The sequence below is a fragment of the Neofelis nebulosa genome, chromosome 4 (assembly GCF_028018385.1).
Source record: "Neofelis nebulosa isolate mNeoNeb1 chromosome 4, mNeoNeb1.pri, whole genome shotgun sequence".
NCBI classification, from domain to species: Eukaryota; Metazoa; Chordata; class Mammalia; order Carnivora; family Felidae; genus Neofelis; species Neofelis nebulosa.
Genome location: NC_080785.1, coordinates 138,621,502 through 138,641,562, shown reverse-complemented (window position 1 = coordinate 138,641,562; position 20,061 = coordinate 138,621,502). Strand labels below are relative to the sequence as shown.

General features: G+C 41.3%; 1 protein-coding gene across 2 annotated transcripts in view; it reads left to right on the top strand.

Moving 5' to 3' along the window:
- ATXN7 (ataxin 7) overlaps positions 1-20,061 on the top strand; it is a 95,420-nt gene that overhangs the window by 28,217 nt on the left and 47,142 nt on the right. For both annotated transcript variants that reach the window (XM_058726287.1, XM_058726289.1), the window contains exon 4: positions 15,256-15,360. In XM_058726287.1, the coding sequence (XP_058582270.1) occupies positions 15,256-15,360 (105 nt within the window). The remainder of the gene's footprint in view (positions 1-15,255; positions 15,361-20,061) is intronic.

Below are 20,061 nucleotides of genomic sequence, written 5' to 3'. Positions count from 1 at the left end.
TTTATATATTAAAATTAAGTTGGTTTTATTCAGACTGGATTGTTTGAAGTTGTTAATTATAATCCCCAGGATAACTACTAAGAAAATAACTTGGGGGGGGGGGGGATGGAGATAAAAAAGGAATGGGGCACCTGGGTGGCTGATAGGTTAAGTGTTCAACTCTTGATTTTGGCCTGGGTCATGATCTCACCGTTCATGAGATAGAACCCGGAGTCAGGCTGTGCACTGACAGCATGGAGAGCCTGTTTGGGATTCTCTCCCTCCCTCTCTCTTGGCTCCTCCCTCGCTTGCACTCGCTCTCAAAATAAATTAACTTAAGAAAAGAATTAAAAAGGCCTATTAGACTATATCAATTTAACAACAAAGGAGGTAGTAATAGAGGAACAACAACAAAAAAAGACACAATATGTATAGAAAACAAGTAACAAAATCACAGACCTAAATCTTACCAGTAATTACATTAAATGTAAGAGTAAGTACTACTCAACAGGAGGAAATGGGCAGAATGAAGCTTTAAAAATCACCTAACACTATGCTGTCAACAGGAGACCTACTTCAAGTTCAAAGTCAGAAATGTGTTGAAAGTTAATAAAAATTCAAATAGTAGTCAAAAGAAAACTAGACCAGAGACACCTGGCTGGCTCCGAAGCTTATGTGGTTCTTGATCTTGGGGTTGTTTGAGTCCCACATTGGGTGTAGAGATTATTAAGAGAAAAAGAGAAAGGAAGAAGGAAAGGGAGGGAGGGAGAGAGACTTAGATTGGCTATACAAATATCAGACAAAATAGATTTGAAAAAAAATGTCATTAGAGATAAAGGAAGACATATTATAATCTGAATAAGTCAATCCATCAGGAAGAAGTAACAATTACAAAGGCACATGCACCTAGCAACAGAGCCTCAAAATACAAAAAGCAAAAAACAAACAACTAACACCAAAAGGAGAAATGGACAATTAAAAAATAACAGTTGGAGATTTTAATAACTCACTTGAAAGAATAGATGCAATAGGTAGGCAGGAAATCAACAAGGAAGACTTAAAAAACATAAACCAACTAGACTAACCAACAACAGAATATATACTCTTCTCAAATGTACATGGGATATTCTCCAGGATCATATGTTAGGTCGTAACAACATAAGCCTTGGTAAATGTAAAAGGACTGAAATCATACAAGTACCAAGTATGATTTTTAAACACAGTGGAGTAAGATTAGAAATTAACAACAGAAGGAAATTTGGGAAATTGACAATTAAATAATATACTCCTAAATAAGCAGTGGGTCACAGAAGAAATCACAGGAGAAATTAAAAATACTTCAAAGTTAATGAAAATGAAATACAACATACTGAAACTGTTACACTGCAGCTAAAGCAGTACTAAAGGGAAAATTTAAAGCTGTAAACAGCTCTATTAAAAAGGAAGAATGATCTCAAATCAGTCATCTAACCTTCCACCTTAAGAAACTAGTGAAAGGAGTAAACAGCATGAAGCAAGCAGAAGGAAGAAAATAACAAAGATTAGAGTGTAAATAGATGACCTAGAGAACAGAAAAAAACATAGATAAAATCAGTGACGCCAAAAGCTGGTACTTTGACAAGATCTGAGGGCTTTGATTTTGATAAAACTGGCAAACCTTTAGCTAGATTTCCCATTACTCATACTATTAAAATCAGGAATTAGATGGCATCAATACTGACCTTATGGAATAGAAAGGGATTGTATAGGAGTGCTGTGAGCAACTGTATTCCAACACATTAGATAACTTACATGAAATGGACAAATTCCTAGAAAGATACTACCAAACCACCAAAATTCACTCAAGAAGAATTAGAAGATCCAAATAGACCTAGATCCGAATACGTAACTTTAAAACTTCTCACAAAGAAAAGCCCAGACCCAGATGGCTTCACTGGTGAATTTTACTAACTGTATAAAGGATTATAACCCATGCTACACAAACTTGTCTAAAAGATAGAGAAGGAGGGAACGCTTCCCAACTCTTTCTATGAGACCAGTACTCTGATCAACAAAACCCAAGACTGAAAACTACAGACTAATACATTCGATACACATTATACATAAGATATTCTACAAAGTACAGCGTACTAAGTATACACTGGGGCAATATACATTTGAGCAAGTATGCTCAAGATGGGTTTGCTAGATGGTCAGACTGAAAAAAGTCTGGATTATGATATGAATAATTTCTCTAATATTGGTAACATTATTCAACTTTCAGTACAAATTGTATGATCTATTTTCAGCGCTTCTCAAACAATGATGTAAACCATCTGGGAATTTTGTTAAAATCCAAATTTTAGTTTACTTGGTCTGAGTCAAGGTCTGAAATTCTGTAGTTCTAAGCAGGTTCTTGGTGATATGTAGGGTATGGTCCATGGGCTATACTTCAAGCAGCAGAGCTTTGAGGATGAACATAGAGTTGTGTGTGCTTTTTTTTTCATTGTGATCATTAAGATAGAAGATCTACAGGGGCGCCTGGGTGGGTCAGTTGGTTAAGTGTCTGACTTCGACTCAGGTCATGATCTCGTGCACAGTTCATGAATTCGAGCCCTGCGTTGGGCTCTGTGCTGGCAGCTCTGAGTCTGGCACCTGCTTTGGATTCTGTGTCTGTCTGTTCTCTCTCTCTCTGTCTCTCTCTCAAAAATAAACATTAAAAATTTTTTTTAATTAAAAAGAAAAGAACATCTACAGATCGTTTTTGTCTCTGATGTGATGAATCTCAGCCAAACTCAGGACACTTACTATGCTTTCATTATCTATTAAAAGTCAACCTTCTGGTGCATGTTTTTGGTAAGATATTTAAAGACTTTATGAATATGAGCTAATTACATTTTATAACATTCCCTTAAGGTACTTAATGAAAGATACAGATCTCTGGTTTGCTACATTCTTCACAGCCACATGGCTGCTGAACAATACTTAGCTATACCGTAAAGCAGATAGCATGCATAACATGCTAGCTGAAGGCTAGCCATTGAATTTCAGCTTTCACGTGTTTATGAGTAGTATGTAGAAAGGCTGATTTTTGTGTGTTGATTTTGTGCATAGGCTGAATGTTTGTGATTCCCCCCCAAATTCATATGTTGAAACATCCCCAGTATAAATGATTTTTGGAGTGAGGCCTTTAGGAAGTGATTAGGGCGTGAGGTTGGAGACCTCATGGGATTAGTGTCCTCATAAGAGAGGCTCCAGAGAGCTTTCTCACTTTCTTCATGTGGAGTACACAGGGAAAAGGAGTCGGTGATCCAGGAAGCAGGCTCTCACCAGACACAGAATAAGCTGAATTATAAAAATAATGTTGTTTTTGTTTTGAGACAGAACACAAGAAGGGGAGGGGCAGAGAGAAGGAGAGACAATCCCAAGCAGGCTCTGCACCATCAGCCCAGAGCCTGATGCAGGGCTCGAACTTAGCAACTGAACAGTGAGATCAGATCATGACCTGAGCCCGACATCAAGAGTTGAACGCTTAACTGGCTGTGCCAGCCAGGTGCCCCAGCTGGCACCTTAATCTTGGACTTTGCAGTCTCTGGAACTGTGAGGAATATTTGTTCTTTATAATTCACCTAGTCTATGGTATTTTGTTATAGCAGCCCAGACAGACCAAGGCAATTTTGTATCCTGTTATCCTTCTTCCTAACCTGGTTGATTCTGGGAGGTTTTCTTTAGATTGCTTTTGATTTTCCGCATAGACCATCAGATCATTTGCAAATAGAGATAGTATTTTTATTTCTTCTTTTCCAATCTGTATCCAATTATCCAATCCAATCCAATTCCTTTTCTTGCCTTATTTCTCTGGCTAGAGCTTCCACTATTATGCCGAATAGAAGTGGATATCCTTGCTTTGTTTCTGAGCCATATAGTCTTTGTTCATTAAGTATGATATTAGTTGCAGGTTTTTTGGTAAATGCTCTTTATCAAGTTAAGGAAGTCCTCTTTATTCCTGGTTATGTGGAGGTGGTTCTTTATCCTAAATACTTTTTCTGCATCATTTATAATAGTATGATTTTTCTTCCTTAATCTCTTAATGTGATTACATTGTGTGATTATGAGTTATTTGAAATGTCTGTTTAGTTTCCGAGTGTTTAGAAGTTTCTTGTTATGTTTGTCTGATTTTTAATTTGATTCCACTGTGGACAGAGAACATACTTGGTATGATTTCATTTCTTTTAAACTTGATGAGGTTTGTGGGGCACCTGAGTGGTTCATTCGGTTAGGCGTCTGACTTCAGCTCAGGTCATGATCTCACGGTTCGTGGGTTCAAGCCCCGCATCAGGCTCTGTGCTGACAGCTTGGTGCCTGGAGCCTGCTTTGGATTCTGTGTCTCCCTCTTTCTCTGCCTCTCCTCCTGTCCTTCCCTCCCTCCTTCCTTCTCTCCCTCTCTCTCTCAAAAATTAATGTTAAAAAAAAAAAAATTGATGAGGTTTGTTTTATGGATCAAGGTATGATCTATATAAAGCTAACCATTTAACAGCAAAAATGGCTTAGTAGTCAATGCCATTTTATAGTTAATGCTGTACTTAGTTATAGGAGAGCCATGGATTTTCTGCATAAAGGATACTGGGAGATGTGGGGTTGCATATTGACTGCCTTTTGAGCAAAAGAAGAAATGATATTCTTAATTGGGTCGTGAAATTGTAACTGTAGTTATAGTGTTATGTTATGTAACCATAACAATAATAAAGATAAAATTAAGAGCACTCTTTATCGAGTCCTTATATACGCTCTGCTTACGGTACCACCAGAGTGGTAACACTCTTTTAGCTCGCAGCTTACCCATTGGCTGCAAGCTTAGCTGAATGGTAGTGTTGCAAAGTGATTGTGGCAGCACTTCCAGATTTAGGACACGTGGCATTTTAGGCTTGGTTTCTGATTTGAAAGGTCAGAATTTACTGACAGTGTTTGGCGTAGCTTAAGGTACACATGTGACAGCCTGCCATGTGTACTGCCATGTTGGTCACCTTTGTAGCCAGACGTGCCTTCCCTAATGCAAATTCCGTAGCACTTTGGTACTTGCTTCCTCTCTTCTGTCCCAGGCACCGTATCTCAGTTTCAGTACAAGCAGTGACAACATTAGCACTTGTGACTTTTATCTAGGGAGGATGACTGTAAGACTGGCTACTCACAGTTACTGATTCATAAATATTAGAACTATTTTCTTTGATCTCATTCTTTGGTCTCCTGCTGTTTGGTTAATTGCTTTTTGACCTAAAACATCTCATTTTTATTTTTCTTTTCTTTTTTTTAATCCAGTCTTTATTGACTATATTAGTTTAGACAGGGCCTTAAACCATGTATATTTTAGAACACTGTTGATTGGCCAGTTTTGTCCCTGGTTGGTTCTATTGTTTAACATCTTATGGTCAAAGGAAAGTCTGATTTCCTTTAATTATTGGAGCAGAGGATATGAATTTGGGAAAACTGTGCAAGGTAGAAATAAAATTCTATTTTATCCTTTCCCAGTCGCGACATTAAACTTCATTTAATAGCAATTAAAAGCTTTTATGTTACTGATAATTACTTTTGACTATCCAGAATTGAGAGTTTGAAATAAATTTGAAATAAATTTGGGACTGACTGCAGCAAAAGCTTAGTATGCGCAGAGACCAGCCTTCCAAGTCTATCAGGTTACTTAGAAGTGTTTCAGACACTAATGGGGCTGAGAGTCCTAGTATCTAAGCACAGCTTAGAGGAACAATGAGAGCAGACCATCCAGAAGTAGCCTAAACAATCTGCTGTCTGATAGGATGCTTTGGTTGACTTTGATTAAACAAGGCAGAAGAGCAGAGATGTCCTGAGAGAGGCAGGGAAGGCACAGAGCAGTGGAGAGGCTTGTGCACTGAAGTGGAGAACATGTACTTGTGAAAGCCTACCTTCAACCTTCAGATCCCAGGTCCTCCACCTACTGGCTCTGTCACTTAAAGCAGGTAACCTCCTTGGTGCATCTCTTGCATTTTCTGTGAAGTGTGGGGATGGTGACCTTGAAATGTGCAGGTAGTATTATGAAGATCAGATGACTTAATGCTTTAGGCACTCTACCTGAAACTTAGGATTTATTTAGTAATTGTAAAGTTTTACTATTTTTGTTTTATGTGTTAATACCTCTTAGAGTTTCTTGTTGTGATTTTCGTTCACTGATAGATACCCAGTGCTCAGAATAGTGCCTAGGTATAGTAAGGATCCAATACATGAATGAATGAATGGTGTATAGAGAGTATTTGCCAGGATACTTCACACACATTAAGTACTTAATACCTACTGTTGTAAGAGGTGCTGTCTATAGATGGCAGAAATTGGGGGATTGTCAGTGTAACTCATTGACAGTAAAAGTAGAAATAATTATAATCATAATAGGTACAGCAGACCTTTTACATGTCAGACACAGTTCTAAGATCTTTACGTATAGTAAATTACTTTGTCCTCGTAAGTACCCATTAAGGTAACTGCTAGCATCATCTCGTTTTATGGATGAGAATACCGAAGCGAACTTGCCCAAGGTCATACTCCTGGTGAGTGATGATGGCATTGGGATTTGAACTCAGGAAGTCTGATGCAGAGGCAGGCCTTCCTCAGATTCTTTTTTTGAGAACCTACTGTGTGTTGGGCATTGTGCACCCACCCTCATGGAGCTTACATCTTAGGGACAGAGCCAAAACACAAATAACTAATGAGTGAAGAAAGGGAATTAGCTGAAGAGATGGGGGTCTGCTATCTCTATCTTTATCTTTTATCTTCTCTATCTTTAAATGGGGTGGTCAGGAAAGGTCCTTTTCTTGGAATATAAGCTGAGACCTGGAGCCAGACAGGCAGAGGATTCCATACAGAGGAGCCAGAATTAGCAAGGGTCCTGAGGTGGGAAAGTGATTGGCATGTTGGTAATTTTCAAGGAGACTAGAATTCTGGAATGGAAATTAGGGGGTGAGTGCCATGTCTTGAGGTTGCAGAGGCCAGGCAGGGCCTTCTAAACATTGTTTTTCATTCTGACTACATTGGAGAACCACTAAGGGGTTAAGTTAGACTAGGTGATGTTTGACTTAAAAACATCACTGGTTACTCTTGGGGTGGGGGGGGGGGCATTGGGGCTTGGCATGGGTAGAAGGGAACATAGCTACTGTTTAGATCAAAGACCAGAGAACCATGATAGGGAAGATGATTTAAAAGAAAAAAAAAAGGCTCACATTTTAAAGGACTTTGCACTGTTCTAAGCATTTTATATTCATTAGTTCCTTCAACAACTTATGAGATAGGTACAGTCACTTTACCCATTTACAGATGAGGATACTGAATAAAGGCTAGTAGGTGGCAAAAATGGGATCTGAATGCAGCCAATCTAGTTTCAGAGGTTGTGCTTTTAACCACTAGGCTCTCTTGCCTTTACAGAGTTTTTCCATCTTTGGCTTCCTCCCTTGGCCTCACCCTCCACCTACAGTCTCCTGGGTCTTGACCTGTCAAGTTCCTCCAGAGCTTGTCTTCAGTCGGGTTTCCCCCATTTTCATCGCAAAGGCACTTCGTGTCTCACTGTGACTTTTTCATCAGCCCTTAGGGACCACTGTATTCAAATCTGTGCTGCTCCCTGCCCCCCATTACCTAAGTTGATCCATACTCCTGCCAGAGTGGCCTTTTGTATCATGTGGCTTCCTCGCTTACTGGATTCTCCCTGTGTTGCAGGGTAAAGCCTAAACTCCGAAGCCTGGGCTCTGACCCTCTACAGTGAGAGGGGTGCCAGCAAGCCTCCTCTGCTGCACCCTCCCTCCCTTTCATTGTTTACAGGAAGGAGTGTGTGACCAGCAGTAGGAGCACGAGACCGCTTGAGAGTTTAGCTCACATTGTAAAATAGTCACTATTGTGTGTATGGCAGTCTTCTTTGAGTTTAATTAGTGAGAGCTGGGCCCTTGCAGACATTTCTGGTGTGTATATATTTTGTGTTTTTGTTTCTTTTGCTCACAGGTATTGAGTATTTACTGCATGCTCAGCACTGAGTGCTCCCCATGGATTAGTTCATTTAATCCTCAAAATAACACTGAAATATATTTCACAGAGGAGGAAACTGAAGTTCAAAGACATCAAATAATGTAACCGTGATCACCTAGCTAGTAAGAGGAAGAATAGGGACTTGAACCCAGGTACTCTGACTCCACAACTGCTCTTTGTTACTGTACTGCACCACTAGCGAAAGAGAATTTGCTGATGAGAATCAGGCCCTGAAACATGAGTTTTTTGCCAGAAACGGCCTCCAGGAATGGGATTGATCATGTGTTCAAGGGAACCATTCTCACCCTTCAATGTTTGTATCACTAAATGTATCACCCAATTCTAGTGGATGACTCTATGTCATTAAATGACACAAGGCACAATTATAACCTTGACTTATGATGGTACCACAGGGATTTTAATACTTTACTTATTATTCATCAAGTGATATATAACACATATTTATTTGCTGCTTCCTGTCGGTCAAGTTAGACATTGTCAGGCGCTGTCACTAGAGCAGGAAGCTGGATAAATACAGAACTTTTTCTAGTGGGAGGAAATTGAGGTTCACACAACTAGATAGATTGTTATAAATTGGGCATGGTACATTGTGGCAAGGCTAGTAACTAAGTCAGTGCTCTGGGAACATGTAACAAACAGGGCCTGTCTAACCAAGTCTCCAAGAAAGTGACCTTGAGGCCAAGACTGAATGTCATAAAACAACAAGGCAGGTAAAGGTGTGGAGAAGGTGGTGATTGCAGGCAGACAGAATAGCAAGTGCCTGGGTGCTGTGACAGGAGAGAGCATGATGTGCTCCAGGAACAAAAGAAAGGCCAGAAGGGCCAGATGCAAACAGCCAGTAGGGAGAGACGCAGGTCAAGGCTGTTCAAGGCCGCATGGGCCAGTTTTTATTCTAAGAGCAACTGGAAGCTGCGGAAGAGTTCCAAGTGCCAGTCATGACTTCACAAACACACAGCGAGAGCTTGCTTCTCAGGATCTGTGCTAGGGAAGGCAAGGAGTCAGCTGTCAGGCAGGGCTACAGAGGTGTCTGCCTATAAATGACCATTCATCAATCATTGAGTGAAGGACTGCGATGGGAAAATGAATGGTATGAGGAAGAGCACAGCAGAGAGAGCGGTGGAACGGGTTCTTATGAAAAGGCGGGAGTTCCAGGAAGAAGAGGGGAAAGTTTTCCACGCTACCGGAACTGTTCTGGCCAAAAGATAGGATTGTGGGAGTATAAGGCAGGCTCTGAGAAGGCCAAGCAGTCTTGAGACTGGAGCAGGTTGACTCACACCAGAGAGATGGGAAAACCAGAGTGATAGGGGCCTTGCTTGCAAAGAGGTGGGTCAGGGATCTGAGCCCCGCTTTGGAGCCAGCAGAGGTCTTCAAGGAGAGGAGTGGTGTTATTTCTTTATAGGCCTGTGACTTTGGCAGTAGGTTGGAGGAGCCTGAAAAGGGAAGAAACGCTGGGTTTGGTAGGAAGTCTGTCCTGGTGTGTGGAGGCCACTACCAGGGGCAGGGGCAGTGGGGTGGCATGGGGGAGGCAGATTTAGGCAGTGTTTCTAGAAGAATGTTGGGAGTTTCCTGGGCTTGTGAGCCCTGCAGAGCTGGTTCGGGGCACCTGGGTGGCTCAGTTGGTTAAACAAACCATTCTTGATCTCAGCTCAGGTCTCCATCTCAGGGTGTGAGTTCAAGCCCCAGGTTGGACTCTGCATTGGGTGTGAAGCCTCCTTAAACAAACACACAAACAAAAACCAAAACAAATGTCAACTCTGCCACTTACTAGCTTGTAAGATCTTAATGTCTGTGTGTCTTAGTTTCCTGACCAATAGTGTGGGTGCATGACCGCTGTCTCACAGGCTTGGGCGGAGGTTGTTGTGTGAGCACTTTCTGTGGCATTCTAGGGTTTTCCCTATGTTCTCTTAATCTTCCAACCCTGTGAAGTGCCTAGTGACCAGTGAATTAGGTACTGTTTATCATTACCATATATATGACACAAGAAGGAACTGAAGTTCAAAGAGGTTATGGAACTTGCCCAGAATGATAGGGAGTGGTCTTCTGTGTTTGCCACTCTGCTTACATACAATACCTGTGATAGAGCGTAACTAATTGGGGAAGGGGAAGCCCTTTGAAGAGAAGAGCTTTGAGCCAGACCTGCTAGTGTGTGAATGAATGTACTAGGCATCTTATGAAGACGAAGGGCAGAACCTAGCTGAGAATAGCTTTCTGGGTCTAAGGAGAAAAAGGAAGACCGTGTGCTCGAAGCAGAGTGAATCAAGGAGAGAGGAGCAAGGAGGAATAAGGGAACAGAAAGTGAGAGGGAGGTGGAGGAACATCCGGCAGGGCCCTGGAGGCTGTGGTAAGGGCTGAGATTTTATTCCTAAAGGAGTGGGAGGCCCCTGGAGACATGTTAATGGTAGTGATGTGATCTGTTGGAGGACTTCACAGAACCGCTTTGGCAGCCGTGTGGAAGTAACTGTAGACCACCTAGTAGATAAGACTTTTTCCACAGTCTGTCAGAAGGGTGCTGGTGGTAGGCTCTGTAGCAGTGGTCTTAGATAATGGAGGGAAGTGGATGGAGGTTTTAGAGTAGAGCCAACCAGACAGGCTGGTGGCCTGGATGTGATGAGGAAAGGAGGAGTCAGAGATGACATCTGGGTTTTCAGTTGGAGCACTCAGGGAGATAAATGGTGTCATTTACCGAAGAGAGGGAAGGTTTTGGGGGTGGGAAAAGGGCAGGGTGGAAAGTGGAGTTCTCTTGACCATGCTTATTCCATTTGAGATGTGTATAAGCCATCCAGATGGCGGCGTCTAGTAGCAGTTGGATATGTGAGTCTAGACAGAGCTCAGGAGCCATCTGGGTTAGAGATGGAAATGTGGAAGTCATTGGTATGTAGAAGTTGGGGAGCATGGGAGAAGGGAGACACCCAGGGTACTGCGAAGGTGAAACACTTTGTCACAGTACACGAGTTCTGCTGTCGGACTCAGTCCTCAAAATGGGGAGAGTAGCAGGAAAGTAACTGAACACATTCCCTCCTGTTTAGGGTCTGGTTTCAGGCAGAGAGCCTTCATTCTACATTTGCCTGTGGAGATCTGCACACGTGCCCATGTGTCCATGTACTTAAACCCAGTCCTTCCTAGTATGCTGGCCTGGGGTCTCCAAAGTACATGATGGCCTAGATGTGGGTATTGGTCTACGTGCTAATTGGGAGATTGGAGTGATCTGAATCCTGAGAAAGATTTAGGGCCTACACACAAAAAATCTATTTTTTCAAACTAGTCAGAGTGCATGGAGCCAGGTATGATTTTAAAACTACGTTATTTTGAAGTATATAATGGTATAAGTTGTATGTTTGCAGTGTATTTTACAAACTTTAAAAAAAACTCAGTGGTGGGGCACCCGGGTGGCATAGTTAGTTGAACATTCAGCTCTTGATTTTGGCTCAGATCATGATTTCACAGTCCCTGGGTTCGAGTCCTGTGTCGGGCTCCGCGTTGACAGTGAAGAGCCTGCTTGGGGTTCTCTCTTGTGTTTCTCTCTCCTCCTCCCCTGTTCTCTCTCTCTCTCTCTCTCTCAATATAAAGATAAACTTAAAAAAAAAAAAAAAAACAACTCAATAGTAGCTAAGTAGTTGATAGTAGCTTATCAATTCTTTTTCATATTTTGATATAAATCAATCTTTTACCTTTCTGCATTTGGGCAAGTTTTATATGTTAATTTGTAGATGGGCTCATTATAAATTTATGCTTTAAAAAAATTCAGAAACATACATACTGTCTCTCACAAAAATTATTTCATTTTCTCTGTTGTCACAACATTCCACATTCTGTTCCTGTTGCTAAGGCCTCTGGAATGTTCCAGTGCAGAAAAGGGATATAGAACTCTTTTTTTTTTTTTTTTATTTTTTTTATTTTTTTATTTTTTTATTTTTTATTTTTTTTTTTTTTAACTCCTGGAGACATTTTATTTAAATTTTTTTGTGTCTTCTGGCTTACTTTCCAAATATGGATATCTGAAAGTAAAGAATTTAGAAAGCTAAAATTAAAGTTGCTTTAGATTTTCATAACAGGAATTTGATTCCTTAGGGTAGCATGAACTGGATTTAAGTATACCATGTTTCTTTCCATGGGGATTATGTGTGCATGTGTGTGCATGCGCTCATGGCACACGTGCACACACGAGTGCAAATTTTAGGGAGTGTGATGAGGTAGCTGGTGAGATATTCTGAGCTCACAGAGAGAGTACACTTGAGTTTGAGTCCTGCTTGCGCTTTTTTGCTGGGTGACAATAGACAAGTTGATATCGCCTTCAGTAAAGTGAGGATTATATTGTAGGATAAACCATGTAATAAGTGCTTACATGTGCCAGGGCTTGTCAAATAGCAGTCTCTCAGTAAAGGCCAAGTGTTGATCATGATTACTGTCATCATCAATGGCAAATGATCTTAAGTTATTGAGGAAATTAAAGTTTTTACACAAGTACAGATTCCTGGTCCCTTACAGAAATGACCCCTACCTTCTTAATTTTACTAGTGTTTCCAAGTCTCACAAAAGGATCAAAGGAATCAGAGTAAAAACAGTTTCCTATATAAACACTATTGTGGCCAGTTGAATTGTTACAAAGTTGAAAAGATTGGCACAGGTTTTAATTTGCAAAAATGGCTTTATTTATAAAGGGGTAGGGGGGGTTGTCCCCAGAAGTATCTGGTATCTGGCAAAGTGATATATTTGAAACAGCATTGCTTGACATTGAGTGCTGTGGGAAGCCACACAAACCAGCACGCAGAGGCCTAACTCTAAACTGAGACCATTTAACTTAATGCTGTTTTAACTACTGGTTTAATTAATAAAACTAAATGAGCGAATTTCATTAATGAAACTGTTGATTTGATATTTATAGACATTTCACACTATAAATTACGAATGCCATATTAGTTCTATAATTCAGATTTTCTTTAATTTGTCCTGTATTGGAGGCATGTAGCACAGGGGTACATGGAACTTAAGGAAAGTACTTAAAATACATAATTTTATTTTTAAATGAAATGTCATGTCAAGAAATTGTAGCCATGGAAAATGGCTTATTATATGTTGATCATTGCATGGATATAACCTTTCCTTTTCTCCCACATGTACTATTTTTAACTCAATGTGGGCATGCTTTCAAGGAAAATAGCACATTGTTTGGTTTTTATTTTTCATTAAATTATTAAGCTTAGTCACAGAAGTCAGTAGTCTACTAGAAGCTTCTTACATTATCAGTCTATCAAAGGTGTTCAGCTCTGACATTCCAACTTATTGGAGGTGGAAACTGGAAGGAATTTCTAGAAATCACGTTCCTCTGATCTTCAAGGGACTAAATCCAAGCCATTGTTATGAGTCAGAATGGAATCCCAGCTATTGACGTAGACAAAGTACTTCATCTCCCTGTGAATCAGTTTCCTCGTTTTTTAGAGTGGGGTTGTAATGGTATCTACCTAGGCAGTTGTGAGAAAAGAATGAGATAATAGCACCTAGAAACTGCTCAGTGCTGCCACCGCATCCCAGAATCTTGTTGGTCCCTGGTATATTTCAGGTTTATAGCTGTCTGTGCAGTTTAGTGTAATAGAAACTGTCTAAGAAAATCTGAACTATATCCTTACGTAGATATTAGGTCAGTAATTTGATACTTGTGAGACTGATCACTTTACATCTCCTCAGGGCATTTTCCTGTAACGCTACCAAGATCACCCAAGCTGGAGAAAGTGTGAAGTTCAATCTTACAGGAAGGAAAACAGATGCTAATTAGATAATGGATCTTTTCCCCCCTTTAAACTTGGTATTTGGTCTCCTAAACTATTTGCCTAATTTTGAAATGTGCTAATTAATCCATTCATTGCAAATATTCTAAATAGTGTAAAAAACCTGTTTAAAATCACCAGTTGTCTTAAGTAATCTCTTTGGCCAACATGGGGCTCAAACTCACAACTCTGAGATCAAGAGGCCCACGTTCTACTGACTGAGCCAGCCAGGCACCCCTAAAATTGCCAATTTTGAAATACTTAAGAGATTAGATTCTCGATCTGAAATGTTAGCGCTATTCCCTACCTAGATTGTTGTTAATAAGTAACGATTCATGGTTATGACACTTTAGTTAGCCATGTATTACCAGATGTCTGGGGCACCTGGGTGGCTCAGTCAGTTAAGCATCTGACTTCTGCTCAGGCCATGATCTCATGGTTCGCGAGTTTGAGCCCTACATCGGGCTCTGTACTGATAGTGTGGAACCTGCTTGGGATTCTGTCTCTGCCCCTCCCCTACTTGCATGCTTGCTTGCTCGCTCTCTCTCAGAAATAACTAAAAAATATGTATATACATATATATGTGTGTATATGTATATGCGTTTATATGTGCATATAGGTATGTGTATGTATATATAGGTGTATATATGTGTATATATGTGTATGTACATACACACACACACACACACACATATAAATTACCAGATATCAAGTCACTTTCAGTTTTTGTGTTTATGCAGATAGTTTAGTTTCACGCTTGTGTTTTAATTAAGTTCTTAACTGTAAAAAAAAAAAAATCCAACTTGTATCTTGCCTTATTCTAGTAAATGAACTGAGATTAATATATGAAATGCTGTGTTTGTACACAAGTTCCATGTGTCCAGGAGCATCAGTATGTAAGCGAAAGGACTAGAGGTTCTTATGACCTGAAAAAAGAGTATAAAAATAATTTTCTTTGTATTATACTCTGACCAAACCAGCAGTTTTACTCTTCAGCGAAGCCTCTGCTTCCTTTCTTAACTGTTCCATGGAACTCACAGACCAGATGGCTGGAATAGAATGCATAGTTAAACAAATAAAACCATTAGATGATAGAGCTTTGTGAATCGTTAAGCATTTTATGTGGTTGCAGATTCTTCCCCATAATCCTTGGTCGAATTCACGTAAAGTTGCTTTATTTTATGAATGTATTAATTGTTTGCATTTTAGTAGATTTGTCTCTTTCGCCTCAGACTGATGATTTTTGGTGCCTTTTATTTGAGCTCTCTGGACAGTGTTTCTGTAAGTCTGATTTGATTTCTCTCTTACTAGTCACGGTGCCACATCAGGTATTTTTAAATGTTACTGCAGTGACGCTTGTACTGCTACACTTCATCTAAACCTTCATCTAAAGCAGCTCCTTTAGAATGTATTGCCGCCCCAAGTGGATTCCTATTAATCAGAACCAGATGAGTGAGTGATGCTCTCTTCTTTGTTGCAGACATGCCAATATTTGGTCTCTGTCCAGCCCACGATGATTTCTACTTGGTGGTGTGTAACGACTGTAATCAGGTTGTCAAACCGCAGGCATTTCAATCACATTATGGTAAGTGCTTAACCATTTAAAAATCATTATGAGAGGGTAAAAGGTAAAGCAGGATTAAGCTGAAGGCCAGTGACAGCATGGATAGAGTATAATATCCCTCCCTCTGTCAAGAAGTAGGCTTTCTAATTCATCGAATGGGTTAATGTCTCTCAGATGTTGGGTATTTTCTGAATTTTATTGAAATTGGACAAGGAATAATGTATTTTATGAAAACTCTTTTGAAATATTGAGTCCGTATAGTGAAAGGTTTATTTCCTTCTAGACCTCACCTCATGGTTGTGAATTCAGTGGCTGGTAAAATTTGATATATATATACATAGTATAGATACATGCCTTTTTAAAATGAAATGTGATTTTGAAACTTCCAAGTTCAGTAATTCTAAATACAGCTTGACCTCGTATTTTAATCTGTGAATGTGAGGAAGCTATCACATCTTATCCATTAAAATGCACACGTACTTAGAATGAAATGAAGCATTGCGACTTTAGGGATTTCATGAACCCCTGAGCCATCCCTGGGCTTCAAGACTCCATGCCTGCTGTCTGGGTGTTTAATCATGGAACAATCCAGATAAGATGGTTTTGCTTTGTCATAATGCCACCTAAAGTGCTTACAGTAGAAAAAAATTTAATGAGAAGATGTAGTTTTTTTACCCAGTTGGATTCAATAACAGCTCAGAAGTATTTGAATGACCACCTTGTTTCAGGCACTTTGATGTATAATATGATTCTTATGTCCATGGAGTTTATAATTTAGCTTATGAGACCAGCAAAATTAGCTAGACATACTTTTTAAATAACTTTAAGTTGTTTCCTCATTGTCCTTATTACTACAGATATGAGCTTGAGACACAGTAATAATGAGATCCCCTGTAGATAGTGTTTAAGTAAAGCTTCTGGGGAGGTGACCCTGGTGACTTGAGCTTTAAGTGATGGGACAGAGCCACCAGCGTGGCATTTGGGAATTAAAGCATTCTTATACAGAGGGACGAGCTGAGGTACAGACTGAAAGAAGCTCACTGTAGGTGGAGGGAGGTCAGTGAAGGTAAGTACGCACTAGAGAAGTTTGCCCTTGTGGGCAGGGACCCTGATCGTGCACAGCCTTGGAGGCCAGAGTCAGAAGACCCTTGGGGGGCACTCTAGGGCTTTCCTGTATAAGGAAGTAACACAGGCCCACCACACTGGTTAATTTGGTGTGAATAAATTGTAGAAGGGGAGAAGCAGGGAAAATAGTTCAAAGGTAAGACATGATAATAGACTAAGACTAAGGTGTGGAAATAGGGCTGGGGAAGACAGCATAGCATTGAAAGGCATTTTAAAGCTAGCACCTACATGGCTTGCTGTTGGGACAGTCGTTGTTATGAGTCACACCATCATATCCACATCCCACCATTTTTCCCCCCAAGGAATAAATTTTTTATGTAATCATACAAAGGTTTTTTTGAATTTCTGATTCTGAGTAGAAGCCCCGGGGTGAGCACTAGAGTGAGTACAAAGATGAATAAGATATTATCTTCCTGATGAAGACTTGTGGAGGTTAGTATTAGAAAAGGCAGTTAGTCAATTGCCACATATTTTGGAGTTAAGGATTTTGAAGCCAAACTAGACTGGATTTAAATTTAAACTTGGGGGGGGCCTGGGTGGCTCGGTTGAGCGTCCAACTTTGGCTCAGGTCACGACCTCACGGTTTGTGAGTTCGAGCCCCGCGTCGGGCTCTGTGCTGACAGCTTGAAGCCTGGAGCCTGCTTCGGATTCTGTGTCTCCCTCTCTCTCTGCCCCTCCCCCTGCTCGGGCTCTTTCTCTCAAAAAGTGAATAAACGTTAAAAAAAAATTAAAATGTACACTTGGAAGAAGCCTAAGTTGGTTGTTTTGCCTTGTGCAGATTTTCCAACCTCAGCTTCCTTTGTTGTAGTGTCGGAATGGTAATAGCAACCTCATACGTTCTCGGGATTGATTAAATGAAACAACATAGGTAAAGCCCCTCATACAGCGCCTGACACATAATAGGTACAAGAGAGAGAGATAAAAGTACAGCTGTGGATTTAGAAATGTTTGTGTCTAAAGTCAAAAAAACGGTGCAGGGTCTTAAGAATAAGGAGGAACACAGATTGCTTCTCAATGAGAAAGCTTCTTAGAGAAAATTGCCTTCTGGTTAGGGTATTCTGAAGAGTAGAGTAGATCTGTTGTCACATGTGCACACATGTTTTTCCTCAGTTTTTAGGTGTGTGATACATGTCCGTTGTGGAAGATGCAGAAAATCGTTTTTAAAAAATCACCTATAATCCCCTAAAATGGGAAGTGTTTCGATGGGGATAGATAGGGCTGCCACATACAACTTCATACAACTTCACAGTCTATACGCTGAACGGCCATACTTGGTGGCCCCAGGTTGGCAGTCGCCGTGATGTGAGCAGGCGCAGAGGCAGGAGATTGCCCGCTGTCTGGGATGTACTGCAAGGAGTCTCCATCAGCCGGAGCTGATGGAGCCACGTGTGGGTGAGCAGTGTGCAGAGACAGGCTGGGACGTGCTCAGAGAGCCCCAGTGCCTGCCCATTAGACACCCCTGGCCTCAGTGCAGACCTGCTGCAGGTTTTTCTAGCACCAGAGTGATGTGACTTCATGATCCTCCAGGGAGGATTGGTGGGCAGAGTGGATTGAAAGGGAGTGAGAGAGGAAATGGGAGTATGAAAACAGCTGGCTTGGCTCAAGGCCCACTTAAAGGTGTTACCTCTGCCAGGACTTCCTTAGCTAGAAAGGGTCCCTCTTGGTCCCCTCTTCCAGAGGCACTGCACACAGTTGTTCCAGCACATCTTATGGAGATGATTTTCCTTTTCTTTTTCTTTTTCTTTTTTTTCTTTTTTCTTTTAAAAAAAAATTTTTTTTAACGTTTATTTATTTTTGAGACAGAGAGAGACAGAGCATGAATGGGGGAGGGTCAGAGAGAGAGGAGACACAGAATCCGAAACAGGCTCCAGGCCCTGGGTGGTCAGCACAGAGCCCGACGTGGGGCTCGAACTCACGGACCATGAGATCATGACCTGAGCTAAAGTCGGACGCTTAACCGACTGAGCCACCCAGGTGCCCCTCTTTTTCTTTTTTTAATGTTTATTTTTGAGAGAGAGAGCGAGTGAGTGAGCACGCGTGTGGGGGAAGGGCAGAAAGAGGGAGAGACAGAACCCAAAGCAGGCTCCAGGCTCCAAGCTGTTGGCACAGAGCCCAATGTGGGGCTCGAACCCACGACTTGTGAGATTGTGACCTGAGCTGAAGTCAGACACTTAACCGACTGAGCCACCCAGGCGCCCTGCCTGGAGATGATATTCTTGATCTCACTCTCTCTTTAAGAATGTCAATATATTGAGGGGCGCCTGGGTGGCTCAGTCAGTTGGGCGGCCTGCTTCGACTCAGGTCATGATCTCGCAGTCCGTGAGTTCGAGCCCCGCGTCAGTCTCTGGGCTGACAGCTCGGAGCCTGGGGCCTGTTTCAGATTCTGTGTCTCCTTCTCTCTGACCCTCCCCTGTTCATGCTCTGTCTCTGTCTCAAGAATAAATAAACGTTAAAAAAAAAATTTTTTTTTTAAATGAACGTCAATATATTGGGGCGCCTGGGTGGCTCAGTCGGTTAAGCATCTGACTTCGGCTCAGGTCGTGATCTCACGGTTTGTGAGTTCAAGCCCCGCATTGTGCTCCGTGCTGACAGCTCAGAGCCTGGAGCCTCCTTTTGATTCTGTGTCTCGCTCTGTGCCCTGCCCATCCCCTGCTCATGCTCTGTCTCTCTCTGTCTCGAAAATAAATAAAATGTTAAAAAAAAATTTTTTTAAATGTCAATATATTGGGGACAGGGCATGAAGGAGTGTCATAAAATCATATTTCTACCCTTTTTCTGTAACAGCGTTTAGTACACCAAGTATCTTTTGATAAGATACTTGTTGAAGGAGAAAGGAAGGGTGGTCATTTCAAACATGTAAATGAGAAAATACGAATGCAAGGTTCATAGACTCAAAAGTCTTATGTGGACAGGCAAGGGGTGGGACTGATAAAGCCACTGGGTGGTGGACCTTGGTCCGTCTAGTGGCAAGGGAAATATTAAAACTGTAAGAGAGAAGAGTCCCTGGCAAAAAGATGGGACCCAAGTGTTCTGAGAGAGGGATTCAGCTGGGAAATGTTGAAGGAGTTCTGAGACAGCACCAGGGAGAAGGCTAATGGAGAATAAACGGGAGGTTTGGCCCTGCGTGGGTGTGTAGGGTTCGGAGCAACTGCATGAAGTTGAGGGAGGCACCATGTGATGACCCTGGAGTAGTTTGGGACTGAGACCCCCACTCACCTGGAGAGAAGGAGAGGTGGGCAGTGCCCTAGTACCAAGAAGCATTTTCACTGCGGCCAGTGTCTTCTTCTATCTTTGGGCATAGGGGTTGTAACAGGAAAAAGGGTTTTTTGGAACCCGTGTGGTCTTTTGTTAGAATTCTAAAAGGCCCATTCTTATGTGTTAACACCAAAAATAGTTTTCAAATTCAAGATCCTTCCCTGTGGCCATTGTAGTCTGTTTATTAGGTATTTGGAAGAATCCATAGCTGCCAATGGAGGGATTCTGTTTTCTTATCTTTTAGTGAAGTTGATGAAAATGTGTGGGCAGTCTTCTGTGAATTAAGGTGTTAGTAGTAGTCATCTGTGACTTGTATGAACAAGTGAGCAGTTGCTGCAAAAT